This window comes from Trachemys scripta, chromosome 6 (genome assembly GCF_013100865.1).
Source record: "Trachemys scripta elegans isolate TJP31775 chromosome 6, CAS_Tse_1.0, whole genome shotgun sequence".
Lineage (NCBI taxonomy): Eukaryota > Metazoa > Chordata > Testudines > Emydidae > Trachemys > Trachemys scripta.
Genome location: NC_048303.1, coordinates 98,808,062 through 98,830,775, shown reverse-complemented (window position 1 = coordinate 98,830,775; position 22,714 = coordinate 98,808,062). Strand labels below are relative to the sequence as shown.

Sequence of the window (22,714 nt, the reverse complement as noted above, 5' to 3'; positions counted from 1 at the left end):
CTGAACAGGGCTACACTTCTGAGGGCTGGTAGTCCAGCGCCTATCATAACTAATTTTTGTAACTTGACTACCTGAATGGTCCCTTGGTTAAGTCATTAGCCTGGGATATGAGAGACCTGGGCTCACTTCCGTGATCCACCAGAGGCTTCTTGTGTGACTGTAAGTCACTTAGCCTCTCTCCCTCTGCTTCTGTTCCCCATTCATAAAATGAGGATACTAGACTTCTACCCCTCACAGGGGTATTGTGAAGAAGAATACATTAAAAATTATAAGGTACAGATACTACAGTAGTGGGAGCCATATAAGTACATTTGATAGAAATTCATTTCACTGGCATGGGCTGATTCTGAGAGTTGCTGAGCATTTACACTTCATTGCAAGAGTGGTAAGCGCTCAGCACTTCTAGGATCAGGACCTTTGGGGCTTTGCAACACGCAGATGTCTGTGATGATGACTCATCAAGGATTAGTCTGCAGGTAACTACATTGTGGTTCATCCAGGGGGTAGGGAACTGGAACATCCTGCCTCAGTTACTCACTCTAGCCATTCATGTGACCTTGGGATAGTTACTTAACCTTGCGCTGCTTCTTACCCATGTGTCAAATGAATTCATGGTCCATTTTGGTCAATTTCACGGTCATAGGCTTTTAAAAATCAATCTCATGGTTTGAGATATTTACATCTGAAATTTCACAGTGTTATAACCATGAGGATCCCAACCTAAAAAAGGATTGGGGGGACGACGGGACATGGGTGTCGCAAGGCTATTATAGGAGGGTCGTGATATTAGCACTCTTATTTCTGTGCTGCTGCTGATGGAAGCGCTGCCTTCAGAGTTGGGTAACTGGAGAGCAGAAAGCAGTGCAGATGTGAGGGTTTCATGGTATGGGGGGGGTCATTACTTGGGAGGGGCAGGGCTGGTCTCATGGCGGGGGGGCAACGGCATGGGTGCCTGAACCTTTGTAGGAGGCGGGGGGGCACCAGTGCCGGAACTAGGAAGGCCAGGAGCCAGGCCCCCTTCTTTTTAACATGGGCAGTTTGGGAGGCAGGGGGCAGCATTGCCCCCCCCTCAGACTGCAAACCTTGGGCAGGTGTGGAGCGGCGCTGGCTGGGGCTGCGCTTTGCAGTGGAGGAGCTGATAATGGTGTCCCCCCACAGGGGTGGTATCCCTAGCCTCTGTTTGCCAGAAGCTGGGAATGAGTGACAGGGATGGATCACTTGGTGATTACCTATTAATTCACTCTGGGGCACCTGGCATTGGCCACTGTCGGAAGGCAGGATACTGGGCTAGATGGACCTTTGGTCTGATCCAGTCTGGCTGTTCTTATGACTCCTCCTCCTATATCTGGGGCGTGATGGGGCAGGAAGTGGGGCGGGATTGCGGAGCTGCTTGCAACTGGGGGAGGTTCCCAGAGGTTGGTTTGAATTGGCCCCACGAGTGGCCCCTGCAGGGGAAGAGGAAGTCCCAGCCCTGCCAGGACTAGCAGCTGGAGTCCGGCGCATGGTAGGTGCCCAGGCTGGGGTGCCCAAGCCCTGCCCCTCCTCAGCAGATTTCACAGGGGAGACGAGATTTCACGGTCTGTGATGCGTTTTTCTCGGCCGTGAATTTGGTAGGGTCCTACAAATAAACCTACTTATGGTCGATGCTAGTAATCCTAAGTGATTCTTAGATCTTGCTGTCTAAGTGCAATGTAATAAGTTTTTAGTACTGTTTATTCCTTGTGTGTAAGTAATATGCCTTCTTTCCTAGTCCTAAACATTATATTTTTAATCTATGTTGCAGAACCTAAATTAATATCATGTGAAAGAACCAGAAATGTCAGACGATATCAAGAAGCGGCTGGAATTTCCTAACACGCTTATTCAGTCACAGGTAATTAACTTTTTAATACTAAGCTGGTGAATTGTCACATTCAGAACTTTTCATTTTATACACATACTTTTCCCTCTGCACCCCTGCAGTAAAGAGACAAAATGAACATTTCTCCTCCTTTGCCATTATAGGCATAAAATCAAAGCCAGCAGAGCTTTCTCATATAATAAACACTGGCTAATCAACCTGACTGCACAATCCAAACATCAAACCCAGTCACCCCCCACTGTAAAGAGCTCTCATCTTACTTTGCAGAATAGATCAACTGAATATGACAGGAACTCTCCATGTCTGCAAACTCTAAATGAGGCTGGATGGCATTAACCACCCAACTGCCTTGACAGAGTTTGACCCTTGTGGATGCCGTGTAGCTCTGGAAGTCCTTGGGAATATTTAAGCCACCACCTACTAAAAACAGATCCTTGCTACACCTGGCAAGTTGAAGCCAGTAGAGAACAGTTGCACCCATCAGAGAATGGCTGAGGGTGCTGATTGTTGAAAGTTACATTCTGATTGGCTTGCTAAGCCTCTCTGATGATGTCACAGCCATAAAGCAACTCCCAGTAGTAGGGTTGGAATCTCATCACGCAAAATAAAAATATATCCCTACGCCCATTATTTTTAATGGGTTAGAGAATAATAACAGAATATGGCTAAAATATGTCATCCCTACACTCATGATTATTTTTAAATCATTAAAATATATATATATATCCATACTGTTTTTAGCTGCACAGACCATTAAACCTATAACCAGCTTCCACCTTTCCCTTTGCCTTTCTCTTCTTTCTGCTGCTCTGCCTTAAAAATTGAAATGCCATGCAGAACTCGTAATTTTTGTGGCAACCTGCTTCCTCAGCAGGACAGGTCACTGTGAACACAGTCTGTACAACTCGGAGCCTTTGCATTGCTTCCACATTTAACCCCGGTACACTGATTTACAGTAATCCTATCGGTCGGAGATATACATAAAGCAGTGTGGCTAGATCCTTGTGTTGCGGGAAGGGGTGGAGTTTCCTAAAAAGCTGGAGGTAGAAGGAAGGTATTTTTCATCATTGATGAAACTGGATTATTAAGACTTAATGAGAAGACAAACAGGACCCTGACGCTTTGAACCACTTGATAAACCAGTGTCCGATTCCTTCAGTGGAAAAGGAAAGTATCCTGGTTAGTTGTTTGAGCATTTACCCCTTTGAAACAGCAGTGAGATTTGCTATCCGTTGCCCTGGGTGGTTATCTTTTAAGGTCACTAGTATTGTGTTTGTGCTTTGATTACTCCACTAGCTCCCACTTTGCTTCTGTTGCCAGTTCCAGAGTTTTACCCTGATCTTCAAAGCCATCAATTCATCAGGAGCCAACTTTCATGACCCAACGGTATAAACAACCACATTTCTATCTGACACCCCCCTCCCCTCCCAAGAAAGCTGCACTCTGGGACAATGTGGCTTACAAAGCCCAGGATAAAGATGTGAGGGCCAGGTTCTTGGTCAAGAGGGTTTGCCTGTGAAATGATGTCCAGAGGAGGTTAGGTTGATCCCAGAGTATTACCACCTTTATTGAATACTGCAAAGCCCTCTGTATTGATAAAGCTTTCCCACCATAACCAGAGTGTCTGTAAGGATGGGTTTGTGAATGTATATCTGAAGCACAGCTGCTTATAACCAGGAAAGAGATGAATAGAAGGCTCACTGAAATCCATTAGGACAGTGTCATGCAGATCTAACCAGTTAACTAGTGTGGGGCTCTCCATAGAAAATCTTAGATATCTGACTTTGTGCCATTCTCTTTCTTGGTTTACATAATAACAAGACACACAGATAATAAACCATCTGGTTTTTTTTTTCTTTTTTTGGTAAAATATGTTAAAATACTTAAAACAGTGCATTGAATAATGTCATTCTTGTAATCTTGGACAGAGTGAACTGGTTATAATTTGCGGTTGTGTTTTCTGGAAATGTGAACTGTTAACTAGAAGTATTATTACTGGTTTACATTTATAAAATCATGGCATGCTATCAACTAGTGTCTGAAGGAAGATGTAATTAAACTATAAAAGGAGGAAGAGGGAGCTTGGAAATGTTTAAAACAATCTACATTCCTGTCCCTTCATCATTTCTTTACACACTAATGAAATAGAGGCGCTATTTTTTCTTTTAGCTGACATCCTAGTTTTTTCTCTCAGACACTAATGATCTGCCCTAGCCAATGATGAATAAATTCAGCTTTTCTTTTGGATACAGTAATATCTAAGCATCTAAGAATCTTATATATATTTTTATTGTGAAAGGATCTCTCACAAAGGCTTTCCGTTTAGAGACAGCAACACAAATGAAACAACAAAGAGCAAATAATTAGATATGAGCCAAAACTGTGGCTCCAAAAACCTGTACATGTGCAGTTGTTTAAAATCTGAGCTGGAATTGAGAATTTCAAGCAGTCTAGGGGACTTTGATACATCTTCCATTAAATTAAAATCTCAACCCTCTATCTAAATTTTACTAATGAACCTTATTATTGTAATGGATATAAACAAAACGCCAGAGCAGAATAATCCCTGAACTTTGGAGGTTTTTGAAATTCAAATATGAATTTGTTGCATGAGCCCATCTCTACAAAAGATACAACGAAAGGCGAATACAAGGGTTAAAAGTAACTAAACATATTTGGCATTAACTACTCTGTGCAGTGTGGCTTTTAGAAGCAGTGGGCCTCATATAGGGCTGGAAGTCAGGAGACTGTGGCCCAATTCCCAGCCCTGCCACTCATTTGCTGTGTGACTTTGAGCAAGTCACTTAATTGCTCCCTGCCTCAGTTTCCTCGCTTGTTCAGTGGAGAGTATAATGCTATGTCTGTAAAACACTTTGAGATCTGTGGACAAACAGAGCTGTACATGTGTCTGTTGTAAGAGCTGATGTTCTAAAGCAGGGGTGGGCAAACTTTTTGGCCTGAGGGCCACATCTGGGTATGGATATTGTATGGTGGGCCATGAATGCTCACGAAATTGGGGGTTGGGGTGCGGAAGGGGGTGAGGGCTCTGGCTGGGGGTGTGCTCTCTGGGGTGGGGTCAGAAATGAGTTCAGGGTGTTAAAGGGGGCTCCAGGCTGGGGCGGGGGATTGGGTTGCGGGGCGCGGAGTTAGGGCTCTGCCTGGGGGTGCTGATTCTGGGGTGGGGTTGGGGATGAGGGGTTGGGGGTGCAGGAGGGTGCTCAGGACTGGAACCAAAGGGTTTGGAGGGTGGGAGGGGGATCAGGGTTGGGGTGGGGGGTTGGGGCGCAGGCTCCGGGCGGCGCTTATCTCCTGGCCAATGGGAGCTGTGGGGGCAGTGTGCTCAGCCCCCTGGCTGCCCGTACTCGTAGGAGTTGAAGGGAGGACATGCTGCTGCTTCTGGGAGCCATGTGAAGTGGGGCAAGCCCCTGACCCTGCTCTCCTGCAGGAGCTCGAGGCCCGGATTAAAACGTCTGGAGGGCCAGATGCGGCTCCCGGGCCGTAGTTTGCCCACTCCTGTTCTAAAGTATCAACAATTTCTGCTTAGGCCTGATTAGGGTTTAGGTCCTAAACATGCAAGTTGTTCCATGTGGATGGACCCTCATGTCTATGCAGAGCTCTACTGAGGTTAGTTTCTGACAGGATAATAATGCAAGGTGATATGGCTGCAGACTGGATATTGGTGGTTCTATGTTACATTTCAACTTCTCTAGCAAATTGTTGTTTGGCATCTCTTTTTATCCAGATGTTGCATTAACAAGCTCTTTGGCTTTCCTAGCACTGCAGCTGCAGCTTTGATCTTGGTCTCCTTTCTAAACAATAGTGCAGAGTGCAGCTTTAGCTGCATATTTTAATTATTTTTGTGTCTTTTATAGGCAGTGGGTCATCTTATTGCTGCAGTGCTAAAAGAAAATGTTTTATCCGACAAGATCAGACAGTCTACTAACCAGGTCTGTATTACTTTGTTTTCAACTTCTCTCCCACATCAGATTCCAAGCTTCTTCTGTGGTCTCCCATACTCTCTGGTTCATATTGAATAAAGTTGCAAATGCTGTGTTATGTTTCAGAGCAGACAGCTGGAGATTGTAAATCTCTGTGATCTGAAGGGTAACCAATTTTTTCCATTTTGAGACCCAGTGGCTAACAGTAACCAACAATAGAGTGATAATGTTTAACTGGCTGCTAGACTTAGGCTGATGACAGTTTTGTTTTCGAAAATTTGCATCACTGCAGACAAGAATTTCATTGTGGGATCTGTGATGCTAATGAACTTTTCAAACAGATTATCATGTAATGCCCCTACATACATCATTGCAGTTTGTATATTAAAATCTTGCAAGTTAGACCTCAGAGTTAAAATTGCAGGACATATTTAATTTCAATTCTCTGTAGCTAAATGTTTCCTTTTGTATTAGCAAATTAGGGTTCATATTTCCTTATGAGACAACGTGACTGAAGGCCATAATTTACTTTTCAGTTTGTCCAACCTTTGTTAGTCGAGCGGCGTAGAAAATGCCAGTCATGATGAGTGTCACAGAGCATCATAGGAAAGGGCTCAGGGTTGGCATTTCCTTTTCTCTAAAGGTGACCTGTAAAAGGGGAGAAGGAAGGAATGGTTTTGTGGCTTTTTTGTTTGTTTTTGGCTATATAAAGACCTGAAAGATATCATTTACAAAGGTGGGGTTTTATGTGTTTTCCTTTAAGATATCAGGCATGCTAAGTCTTGTTTTTTTGTGGTTTTTTTGAAGTTCTTGAATGACAAAAATGTTTTAGACAAATTGGTATTAAGAAATAGCAAATAAAATCTAAAGAGTTTAACAGCTTGAATAAAACTGCTTATCTTCCCCATCCCTCCCCCATGAGACCCTTATTCAGGAAGATACTTAAGCATATGTTTAATTTTAAACATATGTGTTATGCCCATGTGCTTAATGTTGTACATTTCTTGTACCTCACTGAATCGTCTTAACTGAAAGGAAAAGAGAGTACTGAAACGGGGCCTTAAGCAAGGTTTGCTTCCTTGTGAATGTAGTTGTGATGTCACAATATTAGTAGTTCTCTAGCCATCCATAGAATCTTCTATGGTAGACATGAATTTCTAAAGTTGAAAACACCCAACTCTTTAATTTTTAACCTCTTTCCCCCTCATCCTGAAATATCTTAAACATTTGGTTTAAAAAAATGACACAAACCCATTTTTTCCTTTTGCAAGGTGTCTTTAAAATGAAACTTTCAGAGATGTAGGGTAAGATTTTCTTTCAGAGTAGTGTAGGGGATTTTGATGGACATATTCCTTTATTTTATATTGACGATACATATCTGATTACCCTAGACTGCTCTGAAAATCTCCCATTTTCTACCTTCTGTGGTCTTTACACTTTTATACGCTTATTAGTCTCAACTTCAGAAGGACTGAGTTTAGGTGAGAAGGACACTCAAGGTATTTAGATTCTGAAATGAAAACTCCTGTAATATTGATGATTATGGGAAATGCACATGTGTTTAAAGTTGAACACGTGTTTAATTTGACCGTGGGATACTGTTGGGAAGAGAGGTGGTCCACCTGACTAAGAAGGGGAAGAGCATCTTTGGGCACCGACTTGCCAACCAGTGAGGAGGGCTTTAAGCTAGGTTCAAAGAGAGCAGGTGACAAAAGCCACAGGTAGATATAAAAAAAGGTGACCTTAGTAGAGACACTGTGGGGGAAATGAAAAATTGTGTGTGTATGTGTGCGCGTGTGCGCATGTGCGTGCGCGCGCTGCCCCAGCTCTGCGCAGATAGCCGGCAGGAGACCTTGAGCGAACCGCCCAGTGACCACAAGATTCGTTATGGTATGAAGGCGCCAGGCCAGGTTTATTGGTGGCAAAGCACAGTAATAGCACCTGGCAGACTTTACGAGGATACTAAGACATGTATGCCCGTGACAATGAATGCAGCTCAGTGAATAGTGGGATTTTCCATTTCCCTCTTGGCTGGACAAAGATACTCCCTCTATGATACATTTTATACCCTGATACAAACAAGTTAATACTGCCTTTGACATAGTTAGTTACTGCCCCCTGATGTGGCTAGTTATTACCCATCACCTTGTACATGCTGGTTTGATTAAAACATTTTTATTATGTACTGTTATCCTGTCTGTATCTTTTAGGAGGGGTCAGTGTGTTTTTGTTATTTTTGGGGAATATTTTTGTACCATTCTTGATATTGGGATGTTCTGGTACCACTTAATATTGGGATGTGTTTGTGTGAGTACCGTGTGCTTAGCACTTCTTAGGAACGTGTATATATAATTTGTGGATTACACCAAACTGGGAGGAGTTACAAGCACTTTGGAGGATAGGATTAGAATTCAAAATGGAGAATTGTTTGAACTCAACAAGATGAAATGCAATAAGGACACATAGGAACAAAAAATCAAATGCCCAACTACAAAAGGGGGGATAATTGATTAGGCAGTAATACTGGTCTGGATTAGAAATTAAATACAAGTCAGCAATCTGATGGTGTTGTGAAAATGGCTAATATAATTCTAGATTTATTAGCAACAGTATCATATGCAAGATACGGAAAGTAATTGTCCCGCTCTGCTCAGCACTGGTGAGGCCTCAGCTGGAGTTCTGTGTCCATGTTTTATGAAAGATGTGGACACATTTGAGAGGGTCCAGAGGAGTGCAGCAGAAGTAACAAAAGGTTTAGAAAACCTGACCCATGAGGAAAGGTTGAAAAAACTGGGCATGTTTAATCTTGAGAAATGAAGACTGAGGGGGGACCTGGTAAGTCTTGAAATATGTTAAGGTATGTATGTATATAAATATGTATAGAGGATGTTGATTAGTTGTTCCCCATGTCAGCTGAAGATAGGACAAAAAGCAGTGGATTTAATCGTGAGCAAGAGAGGTTTAGGTTAAGTATTAGGAAAACTTTCTAACTATAAGGATAGTTCTACTTACATCTTCTGTGTTCTCTTTGTAAGGGTTTCAAAGTGTTGATTTGTTAGAGTTTAAAAACACGTATTATCCTTTTACCTCTGCTCATAAACCAAGTAGTAAATAGTAAATCAACCAATTAACAGATGTGTAGTATCAAAATAACAAAAAAAGGGCCTGATTCATAACACAACGAAGTCAGTGGGTTTTGGATCAAGCTTTCCTGTATTCACAACTCCAGGTTAAGAACATATTTTGCTTAAGGTTGAAAGAATTTTAAAGTCACTTCAGTTCTACAGAGGGATTATTGCCTGTCTATAACAAATTCAGACATTTGGAAATGCAGCAGCTCTAAAAGCAGTGGTCCACAAACTTTTCCCAACATCTGCCCCTCCCCCCATCCATAATTGATCCTGTCCGTGCTCCCTCCTCCCCCCGCCCGGGAACCGAACTGAAACTTTTCATAGGAAAATGTTGCTTCCAACAATAAATTTTGAATAGAGATTATTAATTTGAAATTTCTCATGGGAAAACAAACTGCATTGGTAGCAAAAAGTACCTCAGACTTTATCAAAACTTTCAGATTTAGTAATCAAAGGTATTAGTAGCAATGTAGGTAAGCAAAATGTTTAAGACATTAACATGACAGTGTTGCTTTGAAGTTTCTGTGTGTTTATTAACAGAAAGTAAGAGAGATGTTTATAAATGACCTACTTTGGCAGCATCATTGGATAACAGAGGTTTGGTTGGTTTTGTCTTGCCTTTGTGTTTACTAAATACAGTAATGCCCAAAGAAAACTGAGAACCTGATCTTAGTTGCACCTACTCTTTACTTTAAGTTGCATCTCTGGGAAGATGATGTCAGGCAGGGTTTTGTCTAACAGAATTCTTAGAGTGAATAATATTTAACTTCTGTCAGTATCCTAAATGATTGTTCCCCATTCTTTTGATTTCAGACTCCTGCTTTGAACTTGCTCTGGGAGAAGTGCTGCAGTGAGAATGTGGTTGTGCGGACAGCCTGCTGTGAAGGCCTGGTGACTCTTGTTGCACAGGATTATGCAGAGTTCAGTTATGTTCTCAATACTGCTCTCAACCTGATTCCCTCTGCCAGGTAACATTCATTCACAGTATTTGGGGCCTTTTGTTTGTCAGGTATCAGTAAAGTTTTAGGTCCCATCTCTTGTCCTAAACTTAAAATGTTAGCTCTATGGGTCAGGGACTGGGACTGTCTTTTCTTCTGTGTTTGAATAGCGCTGAGCACAATGGAATCCTGTTCTGTGACTGATGTTCTAGGTGCTAGCGTAATACAAATAATAATAGTTGTGCACATGTACATTTTGCACTGCAAGTAGTTCCATGGACTTCATTGGGGCTTCAGTGTATAAAGTTGAGCACATACTAACACTCTGCAGGTTTGGAGCCTTGCTTATTGATGTAAAAAGACTTTTTTTTTAATCGCCATCTAATTAAACATAATACACGTACTTTCCCCTCCCATTTCAGCTTTTATTAAACTGAATTTCAGATAGAGAGAATCAGCATGTCTTCTAGCTTTTTAATAAACAGATGAATTAAAAATAGGAGAAACAATTGCAAAGACATGTTTTTTTGATGTGGGAATTACATACCAGGATGAGATCAAGGGTAGAAAACCAAGAAAAGGGTATCTGACAGTTTTTTTTCTTAGAGATGTCTAATGCAGCAGTTCTGCAAACAATAAAGCTCATATGTAATTTGACCCATGTGGGGAGTCCCATTTATTTCATGTGTGAGAGTAATTTTGCACATATGAATAATCCCACTGGAATGTTTAGGATCTTGTCTGAAAATATTGATGTGGATGCAGGAGAGCTGGTTTCTGGTCCCTGTGCTGCTGCAGATTCACTATGTAACCAAGGGCAAATCAATTTACCTCACTGTCTCACTTCCTCTGTAAAATGAGAATAATAAAACTTAGCATCTCTCAAGGGTGTTTTGGGATAAATGTGTTGTGTGGTGCATAGATAATATACTGCTGAGCATCATAAAAACCCTACAAATAAAAACATGTGAACGTAGTCAAATACATGAGTGTAATAATGTTTGAAGATGTATTTTGTTAGTCTCCTTGCGAAGTTCAGTGAGATACTGTTCTGTCCACTGACTTATGGCAAGTGTTTGGTTTTTAGCACTAAGCCTTTCTGCATAGAGAACACTAGTATATTGTCTTGCTCAGAGCTACTAATTGATGCTACACTTGTGCTGTATTATGGGATCATGGTAGTGACCCCAGAGTCAAGGTTGCAGGAACCATGCCATTCAAAACATATTTGTAACTAACCCCTTCTAACTTTCACAAAATTAGGTTTAGGCTGAAATTTCTTGTGCTTAACTTCAGCCAAAGGTGATTGATTTTAAGTTTGTGTAAACTTAGCTGAACCATTTTTGAGTAATTCAGCTGATTAAAAAAAAATGCAGTTTTGTTCTTTAAAAAATACATTACAGTCATTCCCAGCAGATAATTCAAAATCAGCTTACTCTGAAAACTTGTTACAAGGATGTCTGCTTTAGACTAGGTTTACAATATTTTGATTGGAATTCCCAGACAAAAGTATTATAAATATGTATTACAGGAAACTGGCTAGTGTGTGCACATGTTGCCCTCTACAGGATAGAAGCAGAACAGTTCAGCTGTGTGTCATAGCTAACAAGCTGTAGGTGTGCTTTTGGAGCATGAGGATCTCAGTCCTATCCCTGCTGCTGCTATGAAGTTTTAATTAGTTGTGGTTAGCAGACTAGTGACAACTGTGAAATTCCTATATGGCTGTGAGTTTGCTACAGTAGCAATAATTTAAGGAGAATTTAATTTTAATCAAATTTTGTACTTTAGAAAACGTGTGTAAACTAGGACATTCAAAGTCAAGGTTAATGTTAAAAACAAATGTGTGAGAAAGTTGAGTTAAGATATTTCAAATGACTTTAACTGTACCATCATTTTCACACCACTCTGTTCACCCTGCATGTGAAACAGATCCATGCCTGTGACTGGTATCTCAGATGGTTGATATGTTAACCACTGGCTGTGTTGGCAGTTTACCCATGAAACCCATATAATATATAAAAATCTAGTATATTTTGACATTTTTCCTCTGACTCCAAGAATTCAAACCACATCCACTATGATTTGCAAAACAGTATATGTAGCCGAACTACAAGGATATATGGGTTTAAAATGTTTTCAACCACAGGGAGTAATGACTGACTAACCTAGCCTTTTCTTCTTGGTTCATTTTAACATTGATCTCTTTTTGACCCTCCCAGACCTTGGCAAGCTGTTCCTTCATCCTGTTCCCTGCCAGATTTTTATTCAGATTTGTTGTGGGGCTTTGCAACACTGAGTGCACTGTGTCTTTAAAGGCATGTAAACATGAAATTGACTGTCAATGGCAGCCCAGCAGAAAGGTTGTCAAAACTGGTGGGCTCCTTCCAGTTCTGTTTAAAGCAGGTGTGTGTTATGACAGTGGAGAAGACAACTTTCTGCCCTCAGCAACTCTCTGCAACTTCTGCAATGACTTAGGCAGGGGTTTAGCATACCTGCTGGTCTTTCTGCTGTGCTATATATTTCATATGCCATGAAGGACAACCTGTATTCTGGGATGGGTACTCCAGAGCTCACATGGTTTGATATTTTGCGTGTGACACCTAATTATTTCACATTCAAATTATCATCCTCACTTCCCCGTAAGTTTCCTCCTCAATCAGTTTTAAAGCTCTGCTGATTTCCTCTGATCCTTTAATACTACCTCCCTTACAGAATATTTCTATGGAATTTCATCTAATGGGGTTTTTTAACAATACTTTTTACATAGAAATCTAAAATGGGCAATTTTTTAGAAAACACTCTTGAGAGAGACTGATCAATGCTTTACAGAACAATCATTAGGAATTAGACCCTTTGATATTACATAGTACGGGGGGGAGGGATAGCTCAGTAGTTTGAGCATTGGCCTGTTAAACCCAGGGTTGTGAATTCAATCCTTGAGGGGGCCACTTACGGATCTGAGGCAAAATCAGTACTTGGTCCTTCTAGTGATAGCAGGGGGCTGGACTCAATGACCTTTCAGGGTCCCTTCCAGTTCTAAGAGAGGTATATCTCCATATTTTATTTTTTTTATTTTTTTTTAGAAAAAGATAATATTTACTTAGAGCCTGAACTTCCTAGAATGTCTTGAAGTATCTTTAACTTTCCTAAGAATATCACTCTTACAAGGAATATTTGTTATCCCAGGCTTCCGTGCCTTGTTTCTCAGCATAAAGACAATGGAGCAGCTCTTTAACTGGTGTAAATTGTCATAGATACATTGACCTCAATGGAGTTTCAATAATTTACACTATCTGAGGATCTGCCCCAATAACGGATGAAATTTGATGGCTTGTACAGTGCAGGAGGTCAGACTAGATGATCATAATGGTCCCTTCTGGCCTTAAAGTCTATGAATCAATGCCATTTATTGTTACATATTTAGGAAATTATTGTAAATAAATACTTGTTTGCATTCTTTTAAATGATTTTTTCTCACATTAGGATTAATGCACACAGTGAGAACAGAACCCCCCTCTTTGCATTATTTAGTGAGGAGATCTTTTGGCTTAGTTCATAAATTACATACACGTCCTAACATAAACATCCCTCCCCTGATTCCAAGTGGGAGCTAGGACTGGATATTGTTGGTATTTTTTTATGAAAAGTGAGTCCTGCTGTTTTGTTTTGCTCAATCACTTCATAGTTACTCTTCTTAGATTGAGTGACGTGTGCCTTGAATTTTCTCTAAGGCCAAACATTCCAAAAATTGATCCTCTCTCCATCCCATCTCTGCCAGCTAGTATACAAACTTCCAGAAGCCTTCTGCAGTCATCTTTTTCTGTTGCTTGGCAACAGGATTGTGAATAAAGCTGTAACCTCTCCTACAGTAAGGTTTTCAATGTTTTGATGCTGAGGAGTCATGACAGCCTGTGATTTTAATGATTACAAACATCTTAGAACTGCACCATTTACTTTAAAAAAACAAAAACAAAATACCTAGCAGCCGGATTCTGTCAATAATGAACTGCGCCAATGTTTAGTAGTACCTTTTGCAGGAGTGCAGAAGACACATCTTTGGGAAGAGATGGACTGCTCACTGTACTTCGCATCCTGGAGATCAGTGTTAATTCTTGGGTGAGGAATCCACTCTGGAGATTCTGAAATCTTTAGATCCTCATGCCAATGACTCCCACCAATTGTTGTATAAATTTATGCTGAGCATTCATTTTGAAAAGGCTGTCAGTGTTGATGGAAAATAATAAAAATGTAGCAATCAAGTGATTTTGTGTGTTTCTGATTTCTTCTTAGGAATTACATGGATTTAGGATTATTGCACTGTAGAGATGATGATAGTTTATCCTTAATATAACACCTTTTATGGATGAATCTCAAAGCCTTTGTATATATTAATCAAGCCCCATAAATTCCCTGTAAGATAAGTTGTATTATCCCATCAGTGGGATAAAACACTGATTGTGTTTGAGGCCTTGCCAACATGAGAAAGATGTACCGATTTAGTTAAATAGATAGTTATATATGTTCAACTTCCTTGTGTAGACAAGTCCTGTGGGTGTCAATGAAACTGATGTGGAAAGGTCCATTAAGAGCCAATTTACAATAGCAAGTGTAGAGCATAATGTACCTTGTACAAGTCACTTAATGTTACTGTACCTCAGTTTCCACATCTGTAAAATAAGAATAGAAGTGTTTACTTGCCTTCTTCAAAGCACCTTTGAGATCTATGCATGAGCATTGTATAAATGTGATCAGAATCAAATTAGCTAAATCTGCCTGATGGTTAGGTGCTTCTACTGGTTCCTATTTCACAGACGGGGAAACTGAGATACAGATTAAGTGACTTGCTTAGATCTATTGCTCCTAGTGAAAAAAGGAGAAAGACAGTCATAAAATGTGTGGCTGTCAGTTTTCTTCTCTTGCCCACCCCATTTATTGTTTAAAGGAATTTCTCCCCATGTCTTAACGTCATTTTATTCCTTTTCTCTTTCTGTTAGGTTTTTAATTCATGTGATGACTTGCTATCCCTTCTCTTTCTGCCAGTGGATATTTACTCATTTTGTAATAACTAAAATAAGGCTGGGGCAAAACCCAGTGTGAAGCTTTTAAGATGTATTTAGAGCACCCTGAAGCGTTGCTTATTCATTTTTAAAAATAATGGCTTATTTTTTCTCCTCTGCTTTATTTTAACCAAGGACTTAAAATTCATTCTATTTACCTGAGGTGGAAACAGGTTGTTCCTAGTACGTTCTGGTTTTGAAAGCTCTGGAACAAAATATTAATTACAAAAAAGTAAACCACACACTTAGGATTGTCCCTCTGCAGAACTCAGCCAATGGACTATTGAAATCATGGTCTAGAAAAAATTTCTGATTGCCCGGCCAGTGTACTTGTTTTTCCTCTGTCTAGACTGCAGTAGCTTCTGTTAGAGCCTCTCGAGAAGCTTTTTAAGATTATAGGGAATCCTATAAAACTTCCAGAAATCCTATTGCTGCTCAGTAGGTTTTCATGAATAGTAAATGAGGTAAGGTGGGAAGAAGGAGATAAAGCAATTTCATGAAAGGACCCCTTACTGTTCCAGTCAAAAGTCAGAAGAGCAAACCCGTTGACCTGAGATTCTCTTAGGAGTTAATTTTCAATGTCGGGGATTTAGGTCCATGACACTTGATAATCAGAGTTGCATGGTAAAATCTGTGTCTACTGTGCTGAATATTTACCTTTTTTATTCTTGCAGTCAGGAACCTGTTGGTTTTAATATGATAAAAATACTGCATTAGAGTAAATTATTAACAGTAAATTAGTGCGTTTAGAAGGGTTTTCATCTTCAAAGTGCTTCACAGACATGGATTGGTCTGTTAATTCTCGATTATAGGTAAGTAATATCTCTATTTTGCACACAGGCTAATGACTTGCCTTAGAGGCAGTAACTGTCAGCTTAGGGAGTAGAACTCAGGAGAGCTGATATCTCAGTTTTGTGCTTGGATAACTAGATCATACTTCTCATGGAAGGGTCAGTCAATCCACTGTCCTTTAGATGATGATAATGTTATATATTCATTGTGTTTCAACAGGAATGTACATGGTTTGGTAAAAATTATTGGGAAATTACTACAGATGCAGGCCATTACGGTGGGAAAAAATGGAGATGAAGCTGTTTGGGATTTGTATTCAATCAGGTGAGCTTCATGTGTGCTGAATGTGTGTGTTTTAATAATCACTATTTTTAAATGACAAAAACTTGCATATATAAGTGTTTACTAACCCTCTGATACAAAAACAGCCATTCTGCCACTGGGGCTAAAGGAGACTTGACATTAGCTAATGAGTAGTAATTATCCTAAAAGCAAAGGTGTTAACCCTTGGTCAAAAGGTTTAAATAACATTAGCCCCTTCCTTTAAATGGAGAAAGTAGAGTAGAAGACTTGACTGAGCTTAATGGAAGAAGTGCATAGTAATCCCTGAAAGAATAGGAGGTACTTAAAAGAGGAGACATTGGATGCCTGGGAGGGAATCATAGAGAAAAACTCATTTTATATTCATTAGTCCACAAAAGATATAGAGCCAGCATCTGTGTGCTGTAGTGCTGCCAGAACTGGGGATCTGTAGAGCCCCTGGAATATGGTCCCACAATAATAATAGTTGCATGCAGTTACTAGAGCCTTTACCAAGACTCCGCTTTTCTGGTACATACATAAAATACTTGCTGCCATTATGGTGTAATAATATGATTGAAGAAAACTGGATGTTTTGTTATGGTAACTATAGAGCTTTTGCCATTTATTTAAACTCATATACAATGCTATTTGTCAAGGTTATGTTATTTTGTTATATTTAATTTTGTAAGTGATAGAATTGTTTTCCAGGCAACATAGGGCACTCTTGATGAGTGTTGCAACAATACTTTACATATATAGAGTCTTTCAGATCCCCAAAGCACTTTTAGTCTGCACCTTCCTCTTGACCAGAGGAAAATTACCTTTCTTGCCAGCATGTGACAGTTGTAGGATAAGAAGTGAAAAATGCTGTGAAATAGTTGAAATTACCGGGGAGTCTAGGTTGGCAGAATGTAACTATCTGAAATGGTGATGAATCAGGATCCCAGTGATAATGCCCATGTAACATTGGTATGGGGTACAGAAGAGCCTTATGACATTTTAAATGTTAGTCATCCGATGACACTGATTCACTGAGACCACATAGATTTTCATGCCTGGACTGTAGTTTCCCTGTGAGAGAGAGAGAATAATTTTGAGGGTCCTTCTTACTGCAAGAAAGATGTGTACCCTGTCCATCCAGTTGTATCACTGGAAGTTAAATTAGAAAAAATGGTCAGTACTGCTAAGAAGGAAGTGATGCTGGGTGAAGCAACCAGATGAAGTGTTGGAATTGATATCTTCCCCTCTGATACCTGCCTTTTACTACTCATGTTTGCAGTCTAGGGGACCTGTTGGTTCATCAGCTCTTCCAGATGGTCTAGATAGCAGCAATACTAGAGTGATTTTTGTGGTTGTTCTGCACTTTCATATAGCCAGAATATTAAAATGTTATCACAGTCATAATACAGTTGTCACTTACTGGTTGGCCTACTGAAGCATGTTTTGTCTGGGTCTGATGGCAGAGGCTAGAAGCTGCATGTGATAGGTTCCCCCCAGGATTCCACTTGGAACTGGAGTACCACTGAGCCTGCCTGACCCACCAGCCTGGGCTCCCTTTCCGACTGTGATAAGGTGCTGTGATAAATTGCCAAGTTCTCCAAGCTTGCTCTTTCACCAGCATACACATAGATAGGGACGCACCCAGCTACAGTTTCATCCAGATGCTGAGATCAACTCTGTATGGGAAGGCTCAGCTAAGGCATCTCCCAGTTGCTAAGGAACTCACCCCCCTCTGGAACCCAAAATTATACCGTCTTGCGTTGCACAAGGAACTGTACAGAGTAAGCTCAAAATTTGCCCCCTCCCTCAATGTGGAGAAAGATATACAACAGCTTTCTACCCCAAGTTAAAATTTCCACACACTGACTTTTAGACAAAACAAAAGCAAATTTATTAACTACAAAAGGATAGATTTTGAGTGATTATAAGTGATAGCAAACAGATCAAAGCAGATTCTCTTAGTAAATAAACAAAACCGCAAACTGAGATTAATACACTGTCTAGGTAGGATAGGAATTAGTAGATTCTCACCCTGAGTGATAAACAGGCTGGCAGATTCTTAAGGCATAAGCTGCCTTGGCTTTGCAGCTTGGGTTTTCTAGGTTTTCATACACAGGCTAGGATTCCCTCTAGGCTGGGACCATCACTTCCCACAGTTCAGTCCTTGCTCCTCGGGAGTTTCCAAGTGTGTTGTTTTAGAGAGAGTCAGGTACCATCATGATGTCATTTTTTCCCCTTTTATGTCTTTTTTTCCACTTGCTGGAAAGCTCTTTTGTTGTGACTGGGTCAAACAGTTCCCAGTGTGTAGTGCTATCTCTGAGAGGTTTCTATTGTACACATTTCCTGGGGTAATCCTTGTGCTTGTGTGCATTTCCTCAATAAGCCATTAACATTGTTTGGCCTTTTTACTGTTGTACCTGAAAGGCTGCTTGTGGGTGTTTTCAACCTCACAACATGTTTCAGCAACACATACATAGCCAAACTTCATAACTTCACATATAGTCCAATGAGATATTACTGACTAGCAGATCAAGATATTTAGAATGATACCTCACAAGCCATACTTTGTACAAAACATATCCTAGTTACATGACAGTGGTGAATATTGGGGTCCAAGGGTGTCAAACTGCAGTTGATATATTACATAGCATCTCATCTCCTCAGTAGGGCATATAAACAAGCGTATTGTTGCAGTGCTTAGCAGTTTTCAGTAGCTCCTAATCTAATTCTGGAATTACTTCAAGGTCTTGGTGATTATATTTTAAAACCTTAAATATGCTAGAATTGGAATATCTCTCAGCCCATCTCTCTCTCAATGACATGTCTCAGCTTCACCATCTCTGTTGATTGTACTTGTTGTGACTGATCTTCTTAGGGGAAACTCCAATTAACTTGGGACTCGGCACTTTTGATGGCAGGTTCTAGGTCATGGAGTCACTTACACTGGTGATCTGTGACCAAGTCTTGCTGCTTTTAGAATACAGTCCCAAGCCTTCTTTGCACAGGACTTTCCTTAGTAGTAGAACTGAACTGTGGCTGGCCAGGCATTGGGCTCTTGGAAGTCTATCACCAAACTGATCCCACCTAGGACAACAGATATCATGAATGCAGTATGGGGAACATCTTGGTTCTAATTTGTGTGTGTGAATACACTGAGACTCTATTATGCACCTGGATGCTATGGTGAGATCCCCTTTAGTGATGATTAGATGAATAGAACCTAGAATGCCTTCCTCCCACTTGTGACACTAAATCACTGGACACAGCTTTGTTTTTTCTATCAAATTATGTTTTCTTTCTATCTCTTTCTAAATTGGGTGCCCTATAAAAATAGTCCATGTGTCCCCAAAATTACTACACAGATAGTACAATATAGTATTAGCATAGGGAATTGCTTTAAGATTTCAGCTAGCTCTATAGTAACACTGAGTAAATGTTGACTTACTAGTGGCCACCACTATATCCACTTTCCCAGACATGGATCTTGGTTTTGTAAAATCCCATAATACTGTGCAAACTCCTTTTTATGACAAAGAAAGAAAGCTGTTGACATAGTAGTTTTCATCAGGAGAGAATTAATTTGCAGCTTAGTGGTAGTTAGGATTTTTGTGTGCAGATGGAGCACACTTAATTCCCAGTTTCTTTGTCCCTAGCCAGCTCTAGTGGTGTTGTCCAGCTCTGAAACCTCTTTGGCTAAAATTATGATGATGTAAATTAGTGTGGGAAGGGATGGTTAGAGCTGCTACAAGAATTTAGAGCCTCCCTCTCCTCAGGGAAGAGAGGGACTTCCAAAGAATTATAGCTGCTGACAGAAGTGTGGAAGGTGGTGTTTAACAGTAATTTTAAAGCTGTTTAAAGTAATTAAGAACTGAAACTAGGCATCATGACAAATCAAGCCTTGTAGATTCAGCCAGCATCTTGCAGCAGGCTTTTGTTGCTGCTAGTTAATTTCTTGGAGAGGTAGAGTCAAATGGAAAAAAATGGATCTAAATTTTGAACACGCAGGAGTTCAGGGTGTTGAGATTCTGGGTTTTGGCTTAAAGCCCTTCTGTACATTAGGAACGAACACTTTTTAAAAAAAATTCAAAGACTTGTCAGGTTACGTTTTAAGTCGCACAATTTTATCAGTTGCTATACTATATTTCCAGCTTGTAACTACTGTGTCACACTTGAGGTTAATGTGAAACTGTCACAAGACTTTCTTTCCTAAAGAAAAGGGAGAGTATACCCAATAACTCCTGAAGGGTAACCTCCTTTTAACAATATTCATGTAGTGCGCTGTCAGGTATGCAAAAATGTTCAATGCAAAAATCATTGGAGAATTGAGGAAGCACCAAAATGTGAAATAGACAATTACTGTCATCTTTTCTGTCATCTTTTTAAAATAATAGTACAAGTTAAATAAACTTAGGGCTTAGTGATATTTTCTATTGACTAAGACCAACTTATTATGGCCTATCTATTTTGGTAACATCACACTATGAAGAATTCTTAGAAGGAAATTTGAAGCTCCTGATGTCTTACAATTGCTTTTGATTTTTGTTTCTTTAATGTTTGACACTCTCACCAATTATTTCCTTGTCTCCAATTTTGCCGTCTTTTGAGGAAAATTATTAGGGAGGTTGTGGCAACGTAGCTATGGCTCTCTCAATTTTCTATAGTCTAGTCTAACACTATAAACTAATCAGCCTATTTCTCCTGTGAAGGAAAAATGAATGAGATTTTTCTATTTTCTATCTGTTAACTCAGGCCTGAATGGATGAGTTTTAGTGGCTGGTGAGGATTTTTTGGGGCAGCGTTGTATACGTTGTCAATTTATATTAGTAGTCTCCAACCTTTTTACCCCCGGGATCACTTTTTGAATTTAAGGGCAACCCAGGATCTACCCCGTTGCTTCCACGAGACCCTGCCCCGCTCACTCCACCCCCCCCCCGTCGCTTGCTTTCCCCCACTCTTACTCACTTTCACTGGGCAGAGAGTTGGGGTTTGGAGGGGGGTTGCAGGCTCTGGGCTGGGTCATGGGGTTGCGGTGCAGGTGGGGGTGAGGCGTGCAAGCTCTGGGAGGGAGATTGGGTGCGGGAGGGGACTCTGGGCTGGGGCAGAGTGTTGGTGTACAGGAGGGGGTACGTGGTGCTGTCTCTGAGAGGGGGGGCAGGGCTGGGGCAGGAGGTATGGGGTGAAGGAAGGGGTATGGGATGCTGGCTCCGGGAGGGGGGTTGGAGTGAGGGCTTCTGCTGTGTGGCACTTACCTCGGGCAGCTCCCGGTCAGCAATGTAGTGGGACTAAGGCATGCTCCCTGCCTGCCGCAGCCCCACCCTGCTCCTGGAAGGGGCCAAGTCCCCCAGCGGCCCCTGCGGGGTGAGGGGCATGTGGCTCCATGCACTGCCCCTCTCTGCAGGCACCACCCCTGCAGCTCCCATTGGCCACAGTTCCCCGTTCCCGGACAATGGGAGCTGGGGTGGGAGCGGTGCTTGCAGACAGGAGCAGTGCACGGAGACCTCTTCCCCCCTCCCTTTCCTGGCGCCATGGGGGCGTGCTGGCCGCGTCTGGGTGCAGCGTGGGGTCGGGCCAGACAGGGAGCCTGCCTTAGCAGCAGTCCCACTGCACCACCAGAGATCGTGATCGACTAGTTGGTGACCACTGATTTAGATGGATTCTGGTATACATTTGCACTTACAGTGAAACATTCACAAATAGAGATGTAATGGGGCATTAGATACATGGAAAAGATATATTTCTCAGATATATATTCTTTGGAATAGCTTACAACAAAATTTAAGTGTTTCATGTTTTGTTATGGAAATGAACAATTTTTATTTCTGTATTGGTAACCTGTGTGATAAAGCTAGGCTATATAAATGCGTGAAGGGTATATTTAAGAGTAATTTTATTATTCTTGGGATTGAGAGAACACCTGTGGTGATAACACATTTTGAAAGTATATCAAGCTTTATATATTGTGCATCTCGTATTGTAGCCAGATAGCTCACCGGCCCGAGTTTATATAGCTATCTTGGATGGATGTATATAGTGTAGTTTTCTGACCACTAAATAAACTTGAGACACAAATAAAATAATTTCTTTTCCATTGTGGGTTTATTCTGTTTGATTTATATTTCACCAGATCTATGCTAAAGCTTTTGAGACTGGGAAAAGTGCAGTAATAGTAACGGTGTTCATAAAGAATATTTTAAAATTAAGTGGAACAGAATTTCAGCAACAAAGTCAACAGAATAAAGGAAAGAAATTGGCTATAAAATGTTGAGATCAATGTTGCTTTTGCAATTCCTCTTAAAAAGCCTGGGGTTGAAACAACAAAAGAGCTTATTTATAGTTGTGTGTGTCAGTACTTTCTGATATGTTATTTTTTCCTCATTAACCTCCTTAATTTCTTTTCAGTGAATGATTTGACTATTCTGTATTTTCTATAACTATTCACCATTTTTGTTTTTATTGTGTTAAAATGTTGAAAAGCTGTTCCCCCACCCTTCCCAAATGTCTCTTTTGCTTCCAATCAGCAGTCTGAAATAAAAATTCAGAGCAGGTAGAAAAATGCTTTTAAAATGCATATTTGATGTAGTAAAGTGCTGTGCCTTGTTTCTGAAAGAGTCAGGGTCACAGCTGCATACATGTAAACGCATGGTGAATGCAACATTGTTTCCTCGTACAGAAAAAGCAATCTGTCCCTCACTGA

At 40.7% G+C, this 22,714-nt stretch overlaps 1 protein-coding gene across 1 annotated transcript in view; it reads left to right on the top strand.

The window, feature by feature from the left end:
- Positions 1-22,714, top strand: part of FOCAD (focadhesin) — a 194,394-nt gene that overhangs the window by 9,664 nt on the left and 162,016 nt on the right. The window contains exons 2-5 of the mRNA XM_034774465.1: positions 1,784-1,873; positions 5,734-5,808; positions 9,744-9,898; positions 15,937-16,041. Of these exons, the coding sequence (XP_034630356.1) occupies positions 1,817-1,873; positions 5,734-5,808; positions 9,744-9,898; positions 15,937-16,041 (392 nt within the window). The 5' untranslated portion in view covers positions 1,784-1,816. The remainder of the gene's footprint in view (positions 1-1,783; positions 1,874-5,733; positions 5,809-9,743; positions 9,899-15,936; positions 16,042-22,714) is intronic.